General features: G+C 48.0%; 1 protein-coding gene across 1 annotated transcript; it reads left to right on the top strand.

Annotated features, from left to right (window-relative positions):
- The first annotated feature begins 189 nt into the window (after positions 1-189).
- Positions 190-22,194, top strand: abcc6a (ATP-binding cassette, sub-family C (CFTR/MRP), member 6a). The gene is made up of 31 exons (XM_077015573.1): positions 190-510; positions 2,232-2,408; positions 3,173-3,298; positions 5,728-5,865; positions 7,446-7,565; positions 8,699-8,760; positions 8,916-9,047; positions 9,937-10,143; positions 11,428-11,605; positions 11,794-11,955; positions 12,049-12,141; positions 13,192-13,395; positions 13,522-13,668; positions 13,755-13,842; positions 14,456-14,525; positions 14,645-14,771; positions 15,008-15,184; positions 15,509-15,676; positions 16,031-16,214; positions 16,514-16,595; positions 16,730-16,841; positions 17,059-17,266; positions 17,715-18,025; positions 18,213-18,412; positions 18,807-18,933; positions 19,286-19,387; positions 19,573-19,719; positions 19,829-19,987; positions 20,239-20,405; positions 20,588-20,782; positions 20,904-22,194. Exons 1-31 carry the CDS (start codon positions 469-471, stop codon positions 21,010-21,012), a joined length of 4,521 nt encoding a protein of 1,506 aa, XP_076871688.1. The 5' UTR covers positions 190-468; the 3' UTR covers positions 21,013-22,194.
- Positions 22,195-22,204: the final 10 nt, after the last annotated feature.

The following is a 22,204-nucleotide window of genomic DNA, read 5'->3' as shown; positions in this document are numbered from 1 at the left end:
TGATAGAGAGAAAGAGAGAGAGATGATTTGTGTGAAAGACAGAGAGAATGAAGGAGGAGAAAGAAGAAAGGAAGAAGAAGAAGAAAAGAGAGGGAGAAAGAGAGAGAGAGAAAAATTCAAGAGAGGTAATAAGAGAAAAGGGAGAAAGAGTGAAAGGGCGGGAAAGACAGAATAGTAAACTTTTGAGGAGGAGGGGAGGAGTGAGAGAGAGAGAGAGAGAGAGAGAGAGTGAGAGAGCATATAACCACCCACGTAAGTGGCTGGCAAACCGATGGGCATTCATAAAACGGACCATCGTCGAGACGTCTCAGAAACAAGGAGCTCTCAGTGGTCAGGTGCACAGCAGCGAAAGAGACTGAGGAAGAGCGTTCATTCAGAGACTCGCACTCCCTCTCACACTCTCCTGCGTCCTGCGCGGAGCAGCAGAAACGCCGGCCTGAAAACCACACAGAACGACAGCCTCACAGAATGGATTCTTTCTGCAGCCTGAGTGGCTTAGACCCACTGTGGGTGAGTGACCAGCCCAAGGGGAAGAATGTCATGTAGCCCTGTTGTTAATTATTCATGTGTCAGACTATATGTTGTATGGATATATGTTTCATCAGCACTCATGTGGGGCTCAATACCTGTTGCACAAAAAAAAAATTGTCTGTGAAAGCAACAAGTCTTAATTTACCTACAAAAGAAATTGCACAGCTCTTATGCAGAGGGATGCTTGAAGGCATTTCTTCATTGAGTTGCTTTTGTACTGTTTAAAGTACATCAACACCATCCCATCTTGACAGGACATACAGTACTGCACAGACAGGCGGCTCTGCTGGTATGTCCTAATGAGGGCGGCATTAGCATGTTTTGTTGCATGTAAAAGGTGATATGGCTGCTAATATATGAAACAATTCAGTTAATCTAATTAAGAAGGAATAACCAATCAAATTGTGGAGTAATGAATGAAGTCATAGAATGCAGTATTGCTCGTAGAAGGGAATACATCATTTACAGCATATTTTGGAATAAAACAAAATCACGAGCAGTTCTGAAGCAGGATTAAAGGAACAGACGATGAAATCACACAAATGGACAAGTGGACAGGCCACAGTCCTGGATGGACAGTGCGGTTTTGTTTATCTTATAATTTCAGAGAACACTAGGTCAGGCAAAAATGCAACTCGGTGCAAAAAGAAGGTATTATCTGAAACAGCTATAAACAATTTTGTTTTTCTTACTTCAAAAGCCATACAATTTGGAAAAAGTGATATCAGTGAAAGTATTCTTAGAAGTTTCGAGACTACAACCCTCCTATCGTCCTTGGGGTCAATTTGACCCCATTCAATGTTTATCATTGAAAAAATAGTAGTTGACTTTTTTTCTTTTACTTCATATTTCATGACATTTCCTAATTTGATGGGGACAAGTGATAAAGCATAAAATTTTCATGATGACTTTTTTTCAATGTGCTGAACACATATTGCACCCATCGGTGGTCCTCAGGGGTCAATTTGACCCCAAGCTGTTTTAACTAGATTTGTATGAAAAATTCAAGATAAATTCATTCTAATTGAAAAGTTTGGCCTGATGGTGGCGCTAGAGGACAGGTCAACTCACAGATTTTCAAGGGGCTATTTATGTATTCAACAAATAAATAAAGTGCCTGTCCAGGGCCGGTGTCAGGACATAGGCTATACAGTGGGGGGGGCGTCAGAAAATTTTGGGGTGGCGAATGTAAATGGTTGACCTGGAGGGGGGGGGGGGCAATGTAAGTTGTTGACCGTGGGGGGGGGGGGGGGGGGGGTGGGGGTGGTGAACATAAGTTGTTGACCGGTGGGGGGGGGGGGGGGGGGGTAGCAGGTGAGGGGGCGCCATGTAGCAATTATTGTAAAATAAATGGGTCTTATTATTTACATTGAGGGGGTGGGACACATCGCCTGAGGGGGCAACGCCCCCATTTGCTCCCCCACCCCCACCCCCCCTGTGGGGCCGGCCCTGTGCCTGTCCCAAAAATGTGGTCAACAATATTCTGTAAATCATTTTCTAGAGTCAAATATCCCTGGGGTCAAATTGACCCCAAGGACGAATCGTGTAGTAGTATATTTGAGGATAATAGGACAGTTAAGTGAATAGCCACAATCAACCAGAGTTAATGCATACTATAAAAGCGTCGGTTTTGTGATGGCATGTGATGTGATGACCACTGTCTGCTGTCCCTGTCCCATAACCCGCTCCTCGTATTCCAGGACTGGAACCAGACGTGGTACACACACAGCCCTGAGCTGAGCGACTGCTTCCAGCACACGGTTCTGGTGTGGGCGCCCTGCGTCTACCTGTGGGTCTGCGCCCCCTTCTACTTCCTCCACCTGTATTGTAACGGACGCCACCCACTCCCCCTCTCGCCGCTCTGCAGTGCCAAGCTGGTGAGCGGAAGCGTCTTCTGTGGAGCCCGTTATGAGCCGTCTCAGTTATATTTACCGTCACGTACGAGCCGTAAAAGTGTAACATGTAAAAGCGAAACTGCTGATAGTGCTGCGTTGTCGGGCATCTTCAGGGATTGGAGGGAGAGGCTTTGCTGGTAGTTTTGGAGCGGAGCCCTACACCGCAAGAGCTTGTGGGTGAGGGTAACGTACTGGTGCTTGTTTGAATTCGCTGAGTGATGCACTGATTTTCGCTTCGCTCTGTGTTTACAGAGTTGTTCATCCATTCATTCCATTCTGGAGAGAGTTTTTCTTTTTTTCTAGGTTTCTCAGCAGGGTTATAGAATCTGAGTGTTTACTGTTGCTAGAAGAGCTAAATGTTACGTCATAACAGAGTTCTGTGACATGATCCCTGACATGCTGCTCAATTTAATAACTACTTAATTAGATACGCTATTGAAACCTGAAGTAACAATACAATCTTTGCATAATTATGTTGTGCAGATATGAGGTTAATGGTTTTGCTTAATGTCCATGCATTTGGTTTATAGGAATTTACACTTTCACAGCACTTTACGCCGGTGAAAGTCTTTAGTGGTGTTCCTCTCAAAGGGTTGTGAGCTTCCACCCACCAAGGCCGTCATCATTCTTGCCTCGACTCATGCTTCTGCTTACAGTGGGGCGACTGACCGGTGACATCTCCGGGAGTGTGAGTCAGGCGAGTTCTCACCCAGGTCTGAGTTCCATTTCTGTGTGTTCGCCCACAGCTGCTGGGGTTCTTCCTGGCATCTTTTGGCTTCGTGGAATTCTTCTACATCCTGCTGGAGCGGAACCAAGAGCTTCATCGCCACCTCATCTTCCTCCTGAGTCCCGTCATACGCAGCCTCACAGTGGTAACGTAAACCTCACACCTCTTCCGAAAGGGCATTCCAACACCAAAATGTGGTCCGGGACTGTGAGCAGTCTGCAGAGCTCTTGAGGTCGGCTAATGTTCACGTTTGCAAAATACAAAGAGGAGAGAAGCCGCGTTTAATTCTGCGTGTTTAAGCACTGATAACGTAAGGCACTGGCAAGTGGCAGGAAAGACCATGTGGACCACATTTACAGGTGACCACATTTACGGGTGACCACACTTACAGGTGACCGTCTAAGATCAAATCAGGTGGATTTTGTTTGCTTCCTTCCAGTCCTTACCCATTACCCCAGTAGCATGCATACCCTTACCCCAGCTCCATAAGCTGGAACCTCACCCAGCAGAAAGTGTATTTATCTGGCTGTGGGTGACATTACGAAAATAAGAGTGGTAAGGAGGAGAGCGGAGTGCAAGCACCGTAACCCACGAGTCTTCATTTGCATGCCACAGAGACAGCCTCGCAGACCTGACACTCACTCACCTGTGGTCTTCCCAGACACAGAGACAACCTCTCAGACCTGACACTCACTCACCTGTGGTCTTCCCAGACACAGAGACAGCCTCGCAGACCTGACACTCACTCACCTGTTGTCTTCCCAGAAACAGAGACAGCCTGGCAGATCTGACACTCACTCACCTGTGGTCTTCCCAGACACAGAGACAACCTCACAGACCTGACACTCACTCACCTGTGGTCTTCCCAGACACATAAATAAACATGGAGCTCAGCTTGGCAAGAGCAATCACTGAAAGAGTTAAACAGACTGCTTCTGTTCCCCAAACCGCCTCTCTCATCAGAACGTCATCATCTCAATTGTTCGGATAGCAAAATAAATATCTGAGGCGTTCGACTAAACGGAGGGCTGACTTGGCATGTGCTGTCATTTTACCTGCATGCATAAATATTGTTGTTAACATGGTTTAAAGCATATTTTGTGCCTTGTTCACCAGTCTTCACCACCCATGGTTTTTCCTTGCGTAATATCTGGGTTTATGTAATCAAGAAGTTGGTGGAGCTAAAAGCAACAACAGCCACACAGTCTGACCAAAACCCGAGTGTTTCTCTGTTTCCGATCAGTCACTGAAAGGGCAACTCAGAGTTATAAACTGCGTCCTTGGCTCCAGTCTTTTACACTGAACTAGGATCAGCTTCCCATACCACAGTCCCAATCTTAAAACTTTATGGCATAACGACACCGGCCAACCCTAAACTGGTCTCAGATCAGAGTAATCTGGCCAAGCTCTACTTCAACACCAAGCTTGAGTGTGCCTCTCTTCCCCATTCGCCCATGAACTGGTGCACTGGTGCACCAGCTGCATTTAGGAACCAAATATCGCACATCTCTACAGGTAGCACTGTATGGTCACCAGGTGCTATTACGTCTGGAGCTTCACTTCATCACTTCCTCCCCGACACCAGAGAGGGAGCCGTTACTTCCCGTTACAAGGCACCGAAACAAAACAAACACAGGGCACGTGATCACGTGCACATATGCGTATGCACGTGCACGTATGTGTTTGCATGTGCATTTTGTTGCCAGGTATTAAGATGTCCTAAAAGTGTAGGGTATACAAATTATGAAACATAACATCATCACGCTGAGGTTGAGAGTCTTTGGTCAGGTCTGGTTTGGTCTGGAGAACCCGTATGGTTTTGGAGGTTGGTGTTGCTGGGAACAGATTAAAGCCTGATCTTCAGCTGCACAGAGGGCCTCGCCTAACATAACCAAACTGTGTTTTTTCCGCTGCCAAGGAGATGCTGCGACAGACGATGTCTTTCTGACTAAAATTAGATGATGGATAGATGTTCTCAAACACCACAGCAAGACAGGGACGACTAAACACTGGGCAGGTTTGGTGGGATGGGTAGGAAGCGTGGCGTGCCTTTGGGACGGAAAAGGACATTAGCCAAGATTCAGAATCTGAGAAAGCCATGGACCATGCGTATTTTGTTAGGGAGCTGGTTCATCAAACCACTGCCACGGTTGACGTAAAGGTCCAATAATAAACGCTGCAAGTGGTCAAGGCAAAAGTGTCTCCACTTTATTTACACGAGGACGTGACCTCTGGTCATAGTGCAGGTGCAGTCATACATGGTCTACTGTTATACACAATTCTAAACAATAAGAGCCAGACCTTTGCAAAAATGGTATTTGCTCTACCACGTTTCATGTTGTGTTTCAACTTTTAGTTCCTTTGTAGATTTCGTCTTCATTTACTATGTGAAGCGTAATTGTTTAGTATATATCACTTAGTTTGGAGTATGAAGGCCATCAACTTCAAGGTCATGACGTTTCTCACGTGTCTAGTGTTTATATGTCCTCCTGTGTCTTTCGGGTCTAGTGCATGTTAAAGTGATTCCACACAGCTGTTGCCCGTGTGAGTATCGTGTGATTCTGTGTTTGTTAGGTGTTGGCCATGGCCATTATTCAGTGGGAGCGGTTGCGCGGTTGCCGTTCGTCCGTCGTGCTCTTCTTCTACTGGTTGCTGGGCGTGGTGTGTTCTCTCCTGCCCCTGCAGGCCAACATCCAGCTGGCAGTCGAACAGGTGAGAGAAATGACACGCACCCCCAAACCGGCCCGATCTATTTCACGGTTAACTCCCAAAACTGAGACACACATGCGCATGACATGCAGGGGAAAAAAATCGCGGCAACTTTTATATGCACCAACACGCTGATGTTTGCGCACATAAACGCACATATTTTTTTGCATGAGCACACGGACGCAGGAATGCTGACACATTCCCTGGTCTAGTGCATTTTGCGGGTACTATTTTTAGAGCCACTGTTAGTTTTGTGCACTTTTGAATATTTTTATAGTTTGTCTGAAAATACAAAGTTGAGTACACAAAGGTAGTAGTGTGAAAATGCGAGGAATGTTAACATGCGTTTAAATGTAGAATCTGGCAACATGGACCTCTATGATGTGTGCATGCAGTATCATGACTCGTTATGATGATGTTTCTCATTATATGAGTGGTTTTTGATACGGCAGAGTAAAGTAGCCTATATTATGGTAATGGGACAGGTATTACCTCAGCCATGAACAAATTACATCTTTCCAAATAACGAATTTCCTTATTGGGCAGACACGGTCCAGTGAAAGTCTCTCAACCAAGCATGGGTTGCTTCAGAAACCTGAGGTTGCAGTTTTTAAACTTGCATCCCCTCTCCAAAAAACTCAATCAGAAGTTGAACTGGCAGGAGAGACGAGCGTGTTTTCGTGCTCGTTGCCTTGCTGAATGTTGGTTTTCTGCTTGTATAATGGTTTGGGGTGGGGGCTAGGGGCTCGAATAATCTATTTTTTGACCGCTCAAAATGAGGCTGACCCTGTTTTGTTCTGTGGGAAGAATACATCGCCCACATGTCGGCACGGAGCGCCTTGGCCCGGACGGACGTTTTTGCGCTGGGTCGCACTGCAGGTTTACGACGCGGAGGGTAAACTTGGTCCCCCGTTACATGATGGAGCATATTGAGAATATAGAGCAACCTGTGCGTTTCCAGATCGTAGCGTGATTTTTACGTATTTACTTTTCTTCTCATGCGTAATTCATTTACATAAAGCAGACCATTAAAAATCATGGTTTTCACCATGATTTGCATTAACTGGTCAAAATAAGCTTTATTGTATCATTAATGTTAAGAGTCATCGTGGTCCCGAGAGTGCTTTAGGTCCTTGGTATACACAAAGTTTCATTTTTACAAGTATATATTTCATTTGTTTTCATCCAAATCCAAAATTCGCCATCACATAATCAGTCTTTCTTAGGAAGGAAGATTTTAAACTCGTTACCAAATAACGGATCTGAAAGAGCTCCGTGTCTAGTGGGATTATTAATACGCGTGAGGCGACAGCCCACCTTAGAGAGACACGTACGAAAACAACATCACGATGATTTAACGTTGTTTCCCTGTTTCCTATTGACAGTTCAGATCAGGTTATAGCCTGTAAACACTGCAGAATGAGATGCCTGTGGCTACACAGCAAAAAAAAAAACCTCACCAGTAGGCCTATGGGAAGTCCCGAACTGTGGAACACAACTATAGGGTTGTGTCTGCTGGTGTGTATGTGTCTGGCTGTCTGTCTCTCCTCTCCTCTACCTGTCTCTCTCTCCGTTCATTTCAGGGTCTCTCCCCAGACGTCGTCCACTACTTGGCCGTCTTCTCTTGCTTTGGTCTCCAGCTGGCCCAGGTCGTCCTCAGCTGCTTCTCAGACCAGCCACCTCCCGGTAAACCTGTTCTCAAGGTGAGCCAGCAGGAGGCGCTGTGGGGCGAAGGGCCGTCAGTTGCACAGAAACGTATCCACACCGCCACAAACAGCCCACAGTGAATCACCGGGTTGTTTACTGAGTTTCATGGAGTGGTCCACATGGCGGAGAGCTGAGGGTAGCATGCCTTGTCATTAGCAAAACCCCATCATTGGTCCGATGAAATGTTTTTAAGGGTCTGATTTGAATCATTCTAAATGACTGTTCATCTCTGAGAATGTGGCTCTCCTGCCTTGATAATGATATCTGTCCATTTTAAACTTGAGACTGTGACTCACACAGTCTGCTCTGGTGGGTTTAGGATGTAGAATATAGACAAGACAACGTCCACAACACGCATGACAAATGCACACAGCCCATCGTCGGCCTTCAGATGTCCAGTTTGGGTCTTGTCAGGAGACGGATGTCAATAATCACTCCCTGCTTCAGACGAAAACAAGAAAACACACTCGGAGAGAGAGAGAGAGAGAGAGAGAGAGAGCAGTGTGTGTGTGTGTGTGTGTGTGTGTGTGTGTGTGTGTGTGTGTGTGGAGTGTGATGAGGTTGTGGCCACAAACATGGGTGCCACACCCCATCCTCCCCTCCTGGCTCAGTGACTTCCTGAGCAGAGTTATTCACAGCATCTCATAGAGTGAGACGTCCGTTCAAGAGGCTGTGTGTGTGTGTGTGTGTGTGTGTGTGTGTGTGTGTGTGTGTGTGTGTGTGTGTGTGTGTGTGTGTGTGTGTGTGTGTGTCGAGTGGATGGGTAAGTGGGCAGCAATGAGGTCAGCTGTGTGTGCAAGTGTGTCGTAACTAAGCCACACTAGTCTCTCTCTCTCTCTCTCTCTCTCTCTCACACACACACACACACACACACACACACACACACACAGCTCCGGCATTTTCACATGCTTACATAGACACTCTCACTGATTTTTTTGTTTACTCTCAGTGCAGTGTGGCCTCATGCTTTTCCTCTTCATCCAATCTCACCATCCAGGAAAGCGTTACTGTAAACATCTGTCTAAAAATGGCCTAGACTCTTTGATAGGGATTAGATAGCATCTCAGTTCTATATTTTTCTGTAAATATGTGTGCATATGCCTAAATATATAGTATATTTTTATTTCAGAATTCATGCCCGGTTCAGGATGCATCGTTTCTGTCTAAGGTTCTGTTCTGGTGGTTCAGCGGGTAGGCCACAGCTCATTTGGGACCTCCTCTACATTTTACATTTTATTCATTCAATAATTCAACTATTTGCTATTAGTTTTATGATACACCTAAAATTATTGAAAGTGTTTATGAAATATGTAGTAATCAAATGTGTGTGTGTATATCCTGTGCAGGTTGGTTATTAAAGGATACCGCACGCCACTGCAAGCTGAAGACCTGTGGAGCCTGCGAGAAGAGGACACGTCGGAGAAGATCATCTCAGATCTGGAAGAGGAATGGACAGCAGCCTGCACCAAACTGCAGCGGTAGGGAACCCCACCAACACACCAGCCAAGCTCACTGCACCAAACTGCAGCGGTAGGGAACCCCACCAACACACCAGCCAAGTTCACTGCACCAAACTGCAGCGGTAGGGAACCCCACCAACACACCAGCCAAGTTCACTGCACCAAACTGCAGCGGTAGGGAATCCCACCAACACACCAGCCAAGCTCACTGCACCAAACTGCAGCAGTAGGGAATCCCACCAACACACCAGCCAAGTTCACTGCACCAAACTGCAGTGGTAGGGAATCCCACCAACACACCAGCCAAGCTCACTGCACCAAACTGCAGCGGTAGGGAATCCTACAATCCCACAGTCCTCACAGTGACTCATTACAGTAGCCATACCTTCTAACTGCACAAGACCATATTTTAAATGTTTACACTGCTGTCTAACTCCCAGCCCATCTGTGTCTGTGGACAACCTCCCACAATGCCTTGCTTTTTAGATTTTGCTGTGACATGTTTTACCCAGTTGTGTGTTTGTGGCTAGTGTGTGCTGCAGGGTCTGTTTCTGCAGTAGCCCGAGTTCATAGAGCACCACATACAGGCACATGTGAACACACGCTCGTGGTGAACGTTCCTGTGGTCCCCGTTCTTGCTTTGACTCAGAGCATCAATCTCCATCTGAACAGCGCACACAACAGGGCCTTTGGCCTTCAACCGGGCGAGCAAAGTCCCTGGGTGTCGAGAGAGATGCCTTGTTAGGTCTATTCTGCCTCCTGTCATGTCTCATATGTCACATGTTTTTTAACGATTTGTGGAAACTCTCCTCAGTCTGTGCTGTTGTGTAATTAGGAACTTCATGGGGCTCTGTGTAGGCTCCGCGTGCATCCCTGACCTGTGTGTCGTTCTCCGTCACATCCGTAGGGAGGAGCAGCACTTGGGCAGGGCCGGGGCGCTGGGGGCCCGTCTGCCCGAGCAGGCCCAGCTCCTGAGGAAACTTCAGAAGGAACAGAGCTCAGGTTTCTGCCTGCTGAGGACGTTGGCGCGTCATTTCGGGCCCTACTTCCTGTCAGGGACGCTGTGTCTCGTCGTCCACGACGCCTTCATGTTCTCTATCCCACAAGTCCTCAGGTGAGGAGAAGACAGGAGACATTCACACAACTCACTGCTGATCCTTTGGAGGTCCTTATTTTGCATCCTGAGAGGGCGAGAGAGAGTGAGTGAGTGCGAGACAGAGAGAAAGAGCAAGAGAGAGTTCATAGTGAGAATATAAAAAGTCCTCTCGTTAAATAAACACGGACCCTGAAATAACCTGTTTGCTGCGGGTTCAAAGGTGCCCCTGCAAACACTTTCCAAACGGCCCCCAGGGTCCATCGTACAGTTTACAGCAGCCTTGGCCTGCATCAGGTGCTCCGCTACGCCAACCGTGCCAGACGCAGACGACATTGTTTATGTCCGCAGGGCGGCAATTGTGGCTTGTGGTCTGGAAGCTGGTGAGGGCCAGTCGGCCACAGTGCCGTGCCCACCACAGCTTCTGCTCCCCGGAGGCAGCGTCGCAGCTGCAGGGGTCACGGTCGCAAAAGCCACCGCCGGTCGAGCTGCCGGCCGAGCTGCTGGCTGAGCGGAAGTTCCCATCAGACGCCGAAAAACAGTATTAGCGGAGACGCTGTTTGGAGATCATTCTTATGATTTGTCTTTTTGGAGGGGTTTGCTGATCTGGGATCAGGCATCCCACAAGCCAGTGGCAAAGAATCGAACTTTTGGTGTGTACTGTCGGCTTTGACTTGCTGGGCTGTGGTGTCCAGTGTCAGCCCGAGGAAGGACTTGGTGGGAACACAGTAACTGACCACATTAACTGACCACATCCCTCTGTCCTGCAGGGAACTGACAGACTGGGACAGACTCACCTGCTCCACATTCTGTGGACGTTTTGCTGGCCAAACATTAGCTTTGCTTAACATTTTCTTCACCTCCTGTAGGAGTCGAACAATAATCCCACTGTTTTGGAACTACGTGCTAAAAGTCCGTGTGCAGCAGGCAGCGTTGAACTCAAACAAGGGTCAAAGTGCCAGACGTCCACCATTAGTCTTTATTCAGCAGAGCTTGTTATTTTTACATGTATAATATTATTTTACACCTCGGGATGGATGGTATAAGCTCAGTGAAGAGTGGTGGTGGCTCACCGTGGTAGCGTCAGAGGGATCAGGGGATCCCATTAGGGATCATTAGGGATCATTAGGGATCACTAACAGAATGACCATACTACTGTTTAAACTCATCTGGGGCAGAGACCATTAATCATCTCTTCTATCTCTCTCTCTTTGCCTCTCTCTATCTTCCTCACTCAATCTATCACTCTCCATCTCTCTCCATCTCTCTCTATCTGTCTCTCCCCACCTGCTTGTGTGTCCACAGTCTGCTGTTGGGCTTCATAAGCGACCCCGACGCCCCGGTGTGGAGGGGGTATCTCTACGCATCCCTCATGTTCCTGCTCTCCTGCCTGCAGTCTATCTTCAACCACCAGTACATGTACAGATGCTTCACCGTGGGCATGAGGGTCAAGACGGCCGTCATGGGACTAGTCTACCGCAAGGTCTGTTTTCATTCAGCCGACAAACACAGCCCTAAATTTACAGTTACACAACTATACACTCCTCCCTTTGAAATGAACATGCGTTGTGTCTGGTTGGATATCAGTTAAAAAACAGCAGTAGCTATTTTAACTGACCAATAACTGATCATGTACAGTGTAATATAACATTATTATCATCATTATTGTAGTCTCTGGTGATAACCAGTGCGGCACGCAGGACGTGTACGGTGGGGGAGATAGTCAACCTGGTGTCGGCCGACACTCAGAAGCTCATGGACGTGGTGGTGTACTTCAATGCCGTGTGGCTCGCCCCCGTGGAGATCGCCCTCTGCCTCTACTTCCTCTGGCAGGTGAGGTTGCCCCCCAGCGATGCCGTGGGACAGCAGGGTGTCACGGTTTTAGCACACGATGTGAAACGTGCTTCTGCGTCTCCCCCGTTACAGCTCCTGGGTCCCTCTGCTCTGGCCGGCATCACCACCGTGATCCTCATCTTCCCTCTAAATGGATTTATTGCCAAGAAGAGGAGCAAATTACAGGTGATGAACATTCACATGACTGAAAAGAGAACCCAAACACCAGAACAGTGTACCTGAACTGTGCTAGTGTTTTAGCAGCGCTAGTGTTTTAGCAGCGCTAGTGTTTTGGAGTCTCAGACTAGGTCAGGGGTCACAAGACTGGAGTCATGAGAGCACTTAAAACCGTTCACACGTAAAAGCTTTAGTATCACAAGTGTCAGGAATCAGCAATGTTAAAAGACCAAATGATCAGTTTCGGATGTGACAGACACTTCAGTAAATGAGAAATGATACGTGTGTGTGTGTGTGTGTGTGTGTGTGTGTGTGTGTGTGTGTGTATAAAGCAGCCCTCACTAGCACTGCTGATCTTGGACCAGCTCTGCTCTGTATTTACAGTGGCACTAAAAGGCACAAATTGACCATTAAGGAGTTTATATATAGAAGAACTGATCCAAGGTCAGGGTTGTGGTGCACAGTGTGTCCACCCAGACTGTGGGTCGGTTCTTAATCCCCACAGCTGGTTTAGATCCTGCAGTAGGCCCAGTGTGGGTGTGTTTCTTTGATTTATGTCAAAGAAGAATGAACCCAACCACACAACCACACTCCCAACAAATGGCAATAAAAGTTCGATTTTTTATTTCTCGTTTGAAAACAACAAACGTTTTGGACACTCAGAGTGACTTTACAGTAAAAGAACCTTGGCCTATGTCTGTGTTCTGGTTTAAGAGACACTGGCTGACCCAGTCCCAAGCTTTATAAAGACTCCACAAATATCCCCACCATAACCTCTGTCCTACTTAGCTGATACCAAAGTGAAGAAATGAGATGTATAAAGAATGAGGAATGCTTGCAAACCTAACCCAGTTTTTCAAGTGATTAAGTTGCGGCCAAACAAACCAGAATTTTTATCATTTGTGACGTTTCAGCGTTCCAGCGTAGCCTCGGGTCTTCATACCATGTCTGTGCTGAGCTCCTCTGTAATTCTCCCATCTCAGAGCCAAATGATGACCTCTGTCCTGATCTACCCTGACCCTCTGACCCCTGACCCCTGCGTGTATTTGATTAACGCAGGAGATCCAGATGAAGTACATGGATGGCCGAATCAAGCTGATGAACGAGATCCTCAATGGCATCAAAATCCTGAAGTTCTACGCCTGGGAGAAAGCGTTCCTTGAGCAGGTGCTGGGCTACAGAGAAAAAGAGCTCAGAGCTCTGAAGAAATCCCAGATCCTCTACTCCATCTCCATCGCCTCCTTCAGCTCCTCTTCCTTCCTGGTAGCGTAGCCCCGGAAACGGCCACGGGCGTGTCTGTGGCGTCCACACCTCTCGCATCGCGTCATAGTGAGTGTCCGCTCCTTGATTGGCCCGTCGGTCCTGAGAGTCCTTGCTCTCTTCACACAGATCGCTTTCGCCATGTTCGGAGTGTACGTGCTCATTGACGAGAAACACGTGCTGGATGCGCAGAAGGTCTTCGTGTCGATGGCGCTCATCAACATCTTGAAGACCCCTCTGAGTCAGCTTCCCTTTGCCATGAGCACCACGATGCAGGTGACGGCGTCTGGAACACACGCTTTGACGTCTGTGTTACGGAGTGTGCTAGACCAGAGTGTGTTACGGAATCTCTTACATTGCAGGCCGTTGTGTCGCTGAAGCGTTTGGGCAAGTTCCTATGCCAGGAAGAGCTAAAACCAGACAGCGTGTCCAGGGCTCCGTTCAAACAGGGTGAGTTTTCACGCCCACGGCCTTCGCACCAACAGGTGCGGAAGTATGACTTCAAACATAACTCGGTCACTCCCTATGGCCAACCAAGGTGCGAACGGACGTGTGACGGGATGACGGTCATTTGGTAACAGCCGCTGAATTCCACAGCCACGTGGCAACGTTACTTCACTTCCTGCGCTTGTCGGGAGAGGCAGGGTGAGAGAGTAATTAGACAGCTGCTGCAGCTGCCGTGGCTACACCGTCCTCCACGGGGGAGTCTTCTATTTTTGTGAAACACAAACACATTTTTACCCAGCATCTGTCAACACTATTGCAGGCGGCTTGTGAAAAGGCTATTTTGAAGACGAGGCTAGTTAGAGCGTGTGTAATTAGGGACAGTCTATGATTTCACAAGCGGCGGGAGAGGAAGTTTACTTTCACGGGCGGTCCCTGTCCACCCTTACCTTGACGACTCCTAAACACTGTGGTGTGTGTGTGTGTGTTGTACAGGTGTGTGGAACGGCTGGTGCGTAAACATGAGAGGATTTGTTGTTTGTTATTACAGAGAACTTGTTATTCTTCTCCCTCGCTCTTTCTGTTCCTCGGTCTGTCTCTCTTTCCCTCGGTAACTCAGATGAAGATAGTGTGGTGATTGAGAATGGGACTTTCAGTTGGACCAAAGATGGCCCTCCTTGTCTGAAGAGGTATAATAACGTCAATGACCATATAGTTTTCTGTGGCTGGTCTGAAATGGAACTTGCTTAGTTATTTCTCTTACTGTAATTAACAGTAATTGTGCGGCGTAACGCTCTACGTTTGGTAGGATCAGCGTGAAGGTTCCTCGCGGCACTCTGGTTGCAGTGGTCGGCCATGTTGGGAGTGGCAAATCGTCACTGCTGTCCTCAGTGCTCGGGGAGACTGAGAAGAGGAACGGCAGTGTTTCTGTGAAGGTAAGACTACACCTGATGGTCCAGTGTTTCTGTGAAGGTAAAACTACACCCGATGGTCCAGTCACATTTGAACAAATCTCAAACATCACAGAATCCTACAGAAACATATTTCAGTGTTCAGATTGTTATATACATCAAACAAACACATTAAGGAATCACGTATGTACATTATGAGTTGACTGAGAGAGATGTGACATTATACATGTGTGTGTCATGTTGCGTGTCCGTGTTGGCAGGGCTCCGTGGCCTACGTTCCCCAGCAGGCCTGGATCCAGAATGCCACGGTGCAGGACAACATCCTGTTCGGGCGGGACAAGAAGAAGACCTGGTACCAGCGAGTGCTGGAGGCCTGTGCGCTGCTGCCTGATCTAGACATCCTACCAGCAGGGGACGCCACTGAGATCGGCGAGAAGGTGTTGACACGTTTCGTTGGTGTTGCTCCGAGAAGCAGACGTGCTTCTGCGGTTGAAAATCATCTTCTGTTTTGCAGGCTTAGAAGTAGTTTGTGTATATAAGTGTGTGTGTGTAGAGGTCTGTTTTGTGGCTAGGGTTTGAGTTAATCTGCAGTAGCAGTGTTCAAGGATGCACTAGCGTCTGGTTTTTATTAGACTTAAATGACGTTTCATGTCTTTTATTCAAGATGCTTTGGAATTCAGACAACTTCTGAGGTGTTTCAGATGTACAGGAAATGGAGAAAGTGCTTGTGGGCATGTGAGTGACTCACGATTCCCTTGCAGGGTCTGAACCTGTCGGGTGGACAGAAGCAGAGGGTTAGCCTGGCCCGGGCCCTCTACAGGAAAGCTGACATCTATCTGCTGGATGACCCTCTCTCTGCTGTGGACGCCCACGTGGGTCAACACATCTTTGAGAAGGTCATTGGCCCAAAGGGCGTGCTGAGAGATAAGGTGATTGGGCCGGCCGAGCTTCTCATTTGTTCAGCAGAACTGTGTTCAGACACCTGAAGAGACACACTGATTCAGACACCTTTTTGTTTTTATCAGTTATAGTCCCAAGTACAGCAATATATGTGGGCAAACATAAACATATAATAGTTTATGAATATTAGCTTTGGTACGATGTAAGAAACCGTATCATTTTGGTGTCATTGGAATGTTGTTAATCTATACATAAACAAATCAAACACTTTGAAGTTTACATTCTTCTGTGCTTGGACATGCTTCTGTGGCATCCAGGGCGGTGTTGGTGCTACAGGAAGTGATGTGTAGGCGAACATGTTCCTTCCTGTCTGTCCCTGGCAGACGCGTGTGCTAGCAACACATGGGATGAGCTTCCTGCACCACGCCGACCTCATCCTGGTCCTGGGCGACGGCGCCATCACAGAGAGCGGCTCGTACCAGGAGCTGATGGGTCGCGACGGGGCCTTCGCCGACTTCGTCCGCACCTTCGCCGGCTCTGAGAGGAAGGAATGCTCCATCCCCAGAGGTGAAACCCACGTCTCCTCCACCCTCCCGTCCTCTTAAAGGTCACGTCAAAACCACTGGTCCGTGAGTCACGCCAACGCCGTCTGCACCGCAGAGCAGAACCGGCGAGCGAGGCACTGAATGAACTCCACTGTTTGTTTGTGTCCAGCTGGACTTATGTAAACAGTGTAGGGGTTAATACAACAGTGAGGGTTTTATCCTGTGTGAGTGGGTGTCTGCACACTGTCAAAGGTGGTATTGCTTTTGATGGATTTTTCTGCATGGTGTCTTGAAGCATGGAAATGTGGGTTGTTGTTTCAGGCTCCAGGAAGTCCTGCTCAAGACTCAGCATGACTGACTTTATGCCCTTCTCCAGAGATCTCTCTCAGGAGCAACTCATCGGGTGAGCAAACTTAGAGACAGTCATTAACAACATCGGGTACATTACCATGCCACTGAAGAGGTGGTTTTAAAGGTTCTCTAAACAATCACTGAGTTCTGTGTTAGAGCTGCAGTACCTCCCTGTCTCTGTGTTAGTGGTGATACAAACAGCGTCACCATGCAGAACATGGAGCCTGACGTAGAGCCGGAGCAGGTCCAGGAGGACCTGGGCAAGCTGACGGAGGCAGACAAAGCTCGGATAGGCAGGGTGAGTGTGTCTGCTCCCTCACGTCTCGCTCGAACACTCACAACCCTTCGGCACCATCAGACCATTCATAGCCATTCATAACCATTCATAGCCATTCATAGCCATTCATAACCATTCGTAACCATTCGTAACCATTCATAGCCATTCGTAACCATTCGTAACCATTCACATCGTGAAATAAGCCATCTGTCCCCCCCCCCCCCCCCCCCCCCACCAGGTGAAACTGGAGCTGTATGTGGAGTATTTCCGCACCATCGGCATGGCCCTCATCCTTCCCATCCTCTTCCTCTACACCTTCCAGCAGGCCGCCTCCCTGGCCTACAGCTATTGGCTGAGCTTGTGGGCCGACGAACCCGTCGTCAACGGCACCCAGCTCAACACCGATGTGAAGCTTGGGGTGTACGGGGCCCTTGGCTTAGCACAAGGTCAGCGAGCGTGTTGGTGTGCTCCTCACGCAAAACACCAGCATTACACGCTTACACGCAGACATTTTCATTCATTCACACAGGCATTTGTTGATTCATTCTTAAACCGCGCCTGGAAATAGCCAGCCCTGATCAAACCAAAAATGCTCTCAAAAGTACTTATTTGTGTATTGTGGTAAGTCATTGAGAGAAAATCAGGAGAAGCTGGTTTAGAGCAGAACCCAAAGTAACTTTAATCTGAAGTGGGAAGACTGGGCCCTGAGTGAAGATCCAATGGTTTGGCACAGGATCTCCGACGTCTCATCCTGCGTATAATTACAATTCAGCTCAGCTACTGCAAGCCTACGCTCTGTGTGCCTCCTGTTTTGTCCGTTCAGGCTGAAAAGAGTTAATGGGAAAATAAATCTAGAAAATCTTCCAAACTCTACACTGCGTTGCTGAATTTTAGGCATAGCCATTTTTGGCACCACCGTGGCCATCTCCATCGGGGGCATCATCGCTTCACGTCAGCTCCACCTGGAGCTCCTGAGGAACGTGCTCCACTCTCCCATGTCCTTCTTCGAGGCCACGCCCAGCGGCAATCTGCTGAACCGCTTCGCCAAGGAGATCGACGCCATCGACTGCATGATCCCCGACGGCCTGAAGATGATGCTGGGATACGTGTTCAAGCTGATGGAGGTGTGCATCATCGTGCTGCTGGCCACGCCCTTCACCGCCGTCATCATCATCCCTCTGGCGCTGCTCTATGCCTTCGTGCAGGTACGGATGAGGATGGGTGTTGATAAGAAGGTTGAGCTTCAGCGGTGGAGACTGGACAGGAGATTGGGTTCTGTCAGACTGTACTGGTTGAAATGCAATGTTGAAATTGCTTTTAGGTAGCAAAATGTGCTTTGACCCTCTCTCTCATCTCTCATCTCTCTCTCTCTCCCTCTCTCTCTCTCCAAAGAGCTTCTACGTGGCGACTTCCTGTCAGCTGCGTCGGCTGGAGTCAGTGAGCCGCTCACCCATCTACACCCACTTTAACGAGTCGGTACAGGGTGCCAGTGTCATCCGGGCCTTCGGTGAGCAGCCACGCTTCATCCTGCAGGCCAATCAGAGGGTGGACCACAACCAGACCTCCTATTTTCCTCGCTTCGTGGCCACCAGGTAACACTCGCTGAGGGGGAGACTGCTCCAGACATCAGCCATCCACCGGACGTCCACCTTGTCGTGGGTCTAGGACTAGGACTAGCACTAGGGTGTGGTCCGCTGGTGCTTTTATTTATTTTTATCACCTCAATATTTCAAGAATAAGTTCAACAAATGAGTTGAATTCATTTCTACATTTGTTTTGGAGATTGCTAACTCTATTGCTGTGTAGCACAGTGACATTTCAGAATGCAAATCGCATTGTAGAATATCAGAGTGGCATTATGGATGACCGCCTGAGTGATATCCTTCACTCTTAAAGTTGTACCACGGCTGTACACCGACACTGGAATCCCTTCTAGGATTTGAAGCGTGGAGCAGTGTTAGATCCACAGTGTCTCCTCGTGTCCAGGTGGCTTGCGGTGAACCTGGAGTTCCTGGGTAACGGCATTGTTCTCTCTGCTGCCATCCTGTCTGTGATGGGGAAAGACACTCTGAGCCCGGGGATTGTCGGCTTGGCCATCTCTCACTCCCTTCAGGTGAGAATTATAAGTCCACAGCTGTCGACAGAATCCCAGTTATAGCAACATTGCTTCATTTACTCGAGCTATTTCTGTTGACAGGTCGCTTTTCCCTCTTCCTGTTATGCAACATCCTGTCTAGTATTCTGTCTGACCTCACAGGCAATCCCACTACTTTAGTTAAGACTGTATTATTGTCTGTGTCTTCGTTGGTGGTTTCTGAGGGGATGTGCGGTCGGAAGCTCCACTGACTTGCACAAGTTCAGGCTTATTCGCCTAGTTCAGGCTTATTCGCCTAGTTCAGGCTTATTCGCATGCTAAATGTCTGGTGCAGATTTGAACCATCAAACTTTATTTGTCTGCGTTTCAGGTGACAGGAATTCTCAGCTGGATCGTTAGGTCATGGACAGACGTGGAGAACAACATAGTGTCGGTGGAGAGGGTGAAGGAGTATGCGGACACGCCCAAAGAGGTGAGATGGAGGTTGGGCTGATGGAGGCGTTTCTCTGGGCCTTTCACAGCACTGGCAGTGAAGAGGCTGCAGAGCTCAATAAGGCCTTGTTTTGTGTGTGTGTTAAAAATGTGAGAAATTGGACATTGAAAGGAATATATATGTAAAAAAAATGGAAGTGGAAACTCTCTCGTTTCTGTTTGCAGGCTGAATGGACCATAGAGAGCAGCTCCCTCTCCCCTGCATGGCCTCAGATGGGTACCATAGAGTTCTGCAACTATGGCCTGCAGTACCGTAAAGGCCTGGAGTTGGCGTTGAAGGGCATCTCCCTGCACATTCACAAACGGGAGAAGGTAAAAGAGGAAGATTGTGGTTGTGTGTTCTGTTGGAGCGAGGTGTTGGTGTGAGGTGGGTTTGAGATGAAATTCCAGCTACTGATTTGGGGAAACGTTACGCTCGTAGGTTGGGATCGTGGGAAGGACTGGAGCAGGGAAGTCTTCACTGGCTCTCGGGATCTTCCGGATCTTAGAAGCAGCTAAAGGAGAGATTTATATAGACGGCGTCAACATCGCTGAGCTCGGCCTTCATGATCTGAGATCCCGCATCACGATCATTCCACAGGTAGGAGTCTTGGGACGCCAGGACGCTGGGCACCGTGGCAGCTGTGTAGTGGAACATTGCGGTTCAGTGTCACCTGTTCGTCAAACGGACTCACGCAGACATCCAGACTCCTACATGTGTTTCTTTGACTTGCTTTTAGTTTGGTTGTTAATGAACATGTTGAAATGGTTTAGTTATGGCTTTGATGTCCACTTTAAAGTTCTCGTGTGGTTTTGGTTTGCTGTGCCCTCTCACACTGTTCGTCCTGACAGGATCCCGTGCTGTTCTCTGGATCCCTGCGTATGAATCTGGACCCTTTTGACGCCTACTCTGACGAGGAGGTGTGGAACGCCTTAGAACTTGCTCACCTGAAGAACTTTGTTTCCGGTCTGCCTGACAAACTCAACTACGAGTGCTCAGAAGGAGGGGAGAACCTCAGGTGTGAACGTCAAACTTCTCCCATACACGTGACCTGCACAGACATTGCTATTTATTAAAAACAGTCATGCGGTGTTACTGGATACATGCCAGATACAAACTGCAACTCCAGGTCTCCTCTGGGTGGCCCGGTTGGGTGCTGCTCGACAGGTGTTCACTCCTCTCTGTGTTTCTGTCCTGCAGTCTTGGGCAGAGGCAGCTCGTTTGCCTGTCAAGGGCTCTCCTCCGTAAGACCCGAATCCTGGTTCTAGACGAGGCCACGGCGGCCGTGGACCTGGAGACAGACGCCCTGATCCAGTCCACCATCCGCAGTCAGTTCGAGGACTGTGCCGTCCTCACCATCGCCCACCGCCTCAACACCATCATGGACTACAACAAGTAAGCCTACAGACAAGTAGCTTGCACAGACACAGCGTGGAGGGCGCGTGAAGTCTAGTGATGTAGACCGGAGGAGGGTTAACCAGCTGACCTCTTAACACATCCCTCTCGTCTTTTGCAGGGTTATTGTAATGGACAAAGGACACATAGCAGAGATGGACTCCCCTGCTAACCTTATTGCACAGAGAGGCCAATTTTACCGCATGTGCAGAGAAGCTGGGTTGGTGTAAGCGTCAGCTCTGAACCTGCCATCCTACAATATTAGTCTGCCGGCGCCCCCTTGTGGTGGACTCTAAGGATTGGCCATCATTGAAAGGGAAGCCTAGATGGCCGGTGTAATACAGAGAAAAGCTTACAAAAAAAAGAATGAAAAGTTGGTGCTTCACTATGATGGTGCTTGATGGCCCCCCATCCCATTTCTAGCCATGTTCAGAGTTCTATTCCAAGCATGTTTTACAATGATGCAGACGTATTTACTGAAGCTCAACTGTATTTACTCAGGGTGACTGCCTTCAAGGCCACTGGAACTGTATGCATCTCTTTGATCTCTGGAAGGTCTATCAGTTCTTCAGTATCACAGGCCCTGCTGGTAGACACAACGAGCAGGTTTCTGTACGGGACTTGAACTGAGGCAACGAGGGGGGGGGGGTGTAAATAGCTGTAACGGTGAGAGATAGCGATGCCATCTCATCCAGTACTGCCTGTGCCAATCGCATAAAGCCTTTATATGCCAAGGATGTGAATGGCAACAGGAGTGAATGATTCTGCCATACATGCTATTGATTGAAAGTTCTCAATGTGGATTGGGCCAGAAAAGAAGTATCGAGATCATAAAATGAGACATAAATATGTTGTCCAGGATTGCAACACCAAGAGTTTACTGACAACACTACGCAGACTGCTCAGGAAGTGCTGTCAGTAGTGACTCAACCTCTCATACACCATTTAAGTGTTTTATAAGGGTGACTAGGAGAAAAACAGCAGTCCCCCTACATTGCAGTGTTTATTTCTGGCAAAGTAAACAAATAAAAACAAAACAAAAAAAAGCTCTGTGGTGTGCCAATCCCAGCTCCATGACAAATACCAAACTAGAACCCATGAGCTTACGCTACCTGAATTAATTCACGGAGCTAATATTTGATCTCACTTCACCAATCCACTGGATTTTTTCTCATGTTAATGACTTTGCACTTCAGTAAAAAAATTTTTAAAACTTCATTACTGTTACTATAGAGCATGTATGCTCCTCATCTAAGCTTTCCAAATGAATCTCAATAGAGGAGGCACTCGTCTTAAAGTACCTCTTATTTATACATTTGCCCTTTTATATAGCTTTTGTATTGAAGTCACCCAAGGTCATGTTGTATGTACATTAACTGTATAATGTAAGATATTAAAGTTTTTGAAAATAACCTGCTAAAT

Source organism: Brachyhypopomus gauderio, chromosome 8 (assembly GCF_052324685.1).
Source record: "Brachyhypopomus gauderio isolate BG-103 chromosome 8, BGAUD_0.2, whole genome shotgun sequence".
In the NCBI taxonomy this organism is placed as follows: Eukaryota; Metazoa; Chordata; class Actinopteri; order Gymnotiformes; family Hypopomidae; genus Brachyhypopomus; species Brachyhypopomus gauderio.
This window is presented reverse-complemented; position numbering and strand designations above follow the sequence as displayed.

Excerpts from the sequence above, each read along its gene's own strand:
- abcc6a (XM_077015573.1), top strand. The coding sequence starts at position 469 with ATGGATTCTTTCTGCAGCCTGAGTGGCTTAGACCCACTGTGG. Across the intron at positions 3,299-5,727 it reads TCATACGCAGCCTCACAGTG|GTGTTGGCCATGGCCATTAT; the intron begins GTAACGTAAACC and ends TGTGTTTGTTAG. Across the intron at positions 15,677-16,030 it reads AGGGCGTGCTGAGAGATAAG|ACGCGTGTGCTAGCAACACA; the intron begins GTGATTGGGCCG and ends TGTCCCTGGCAG.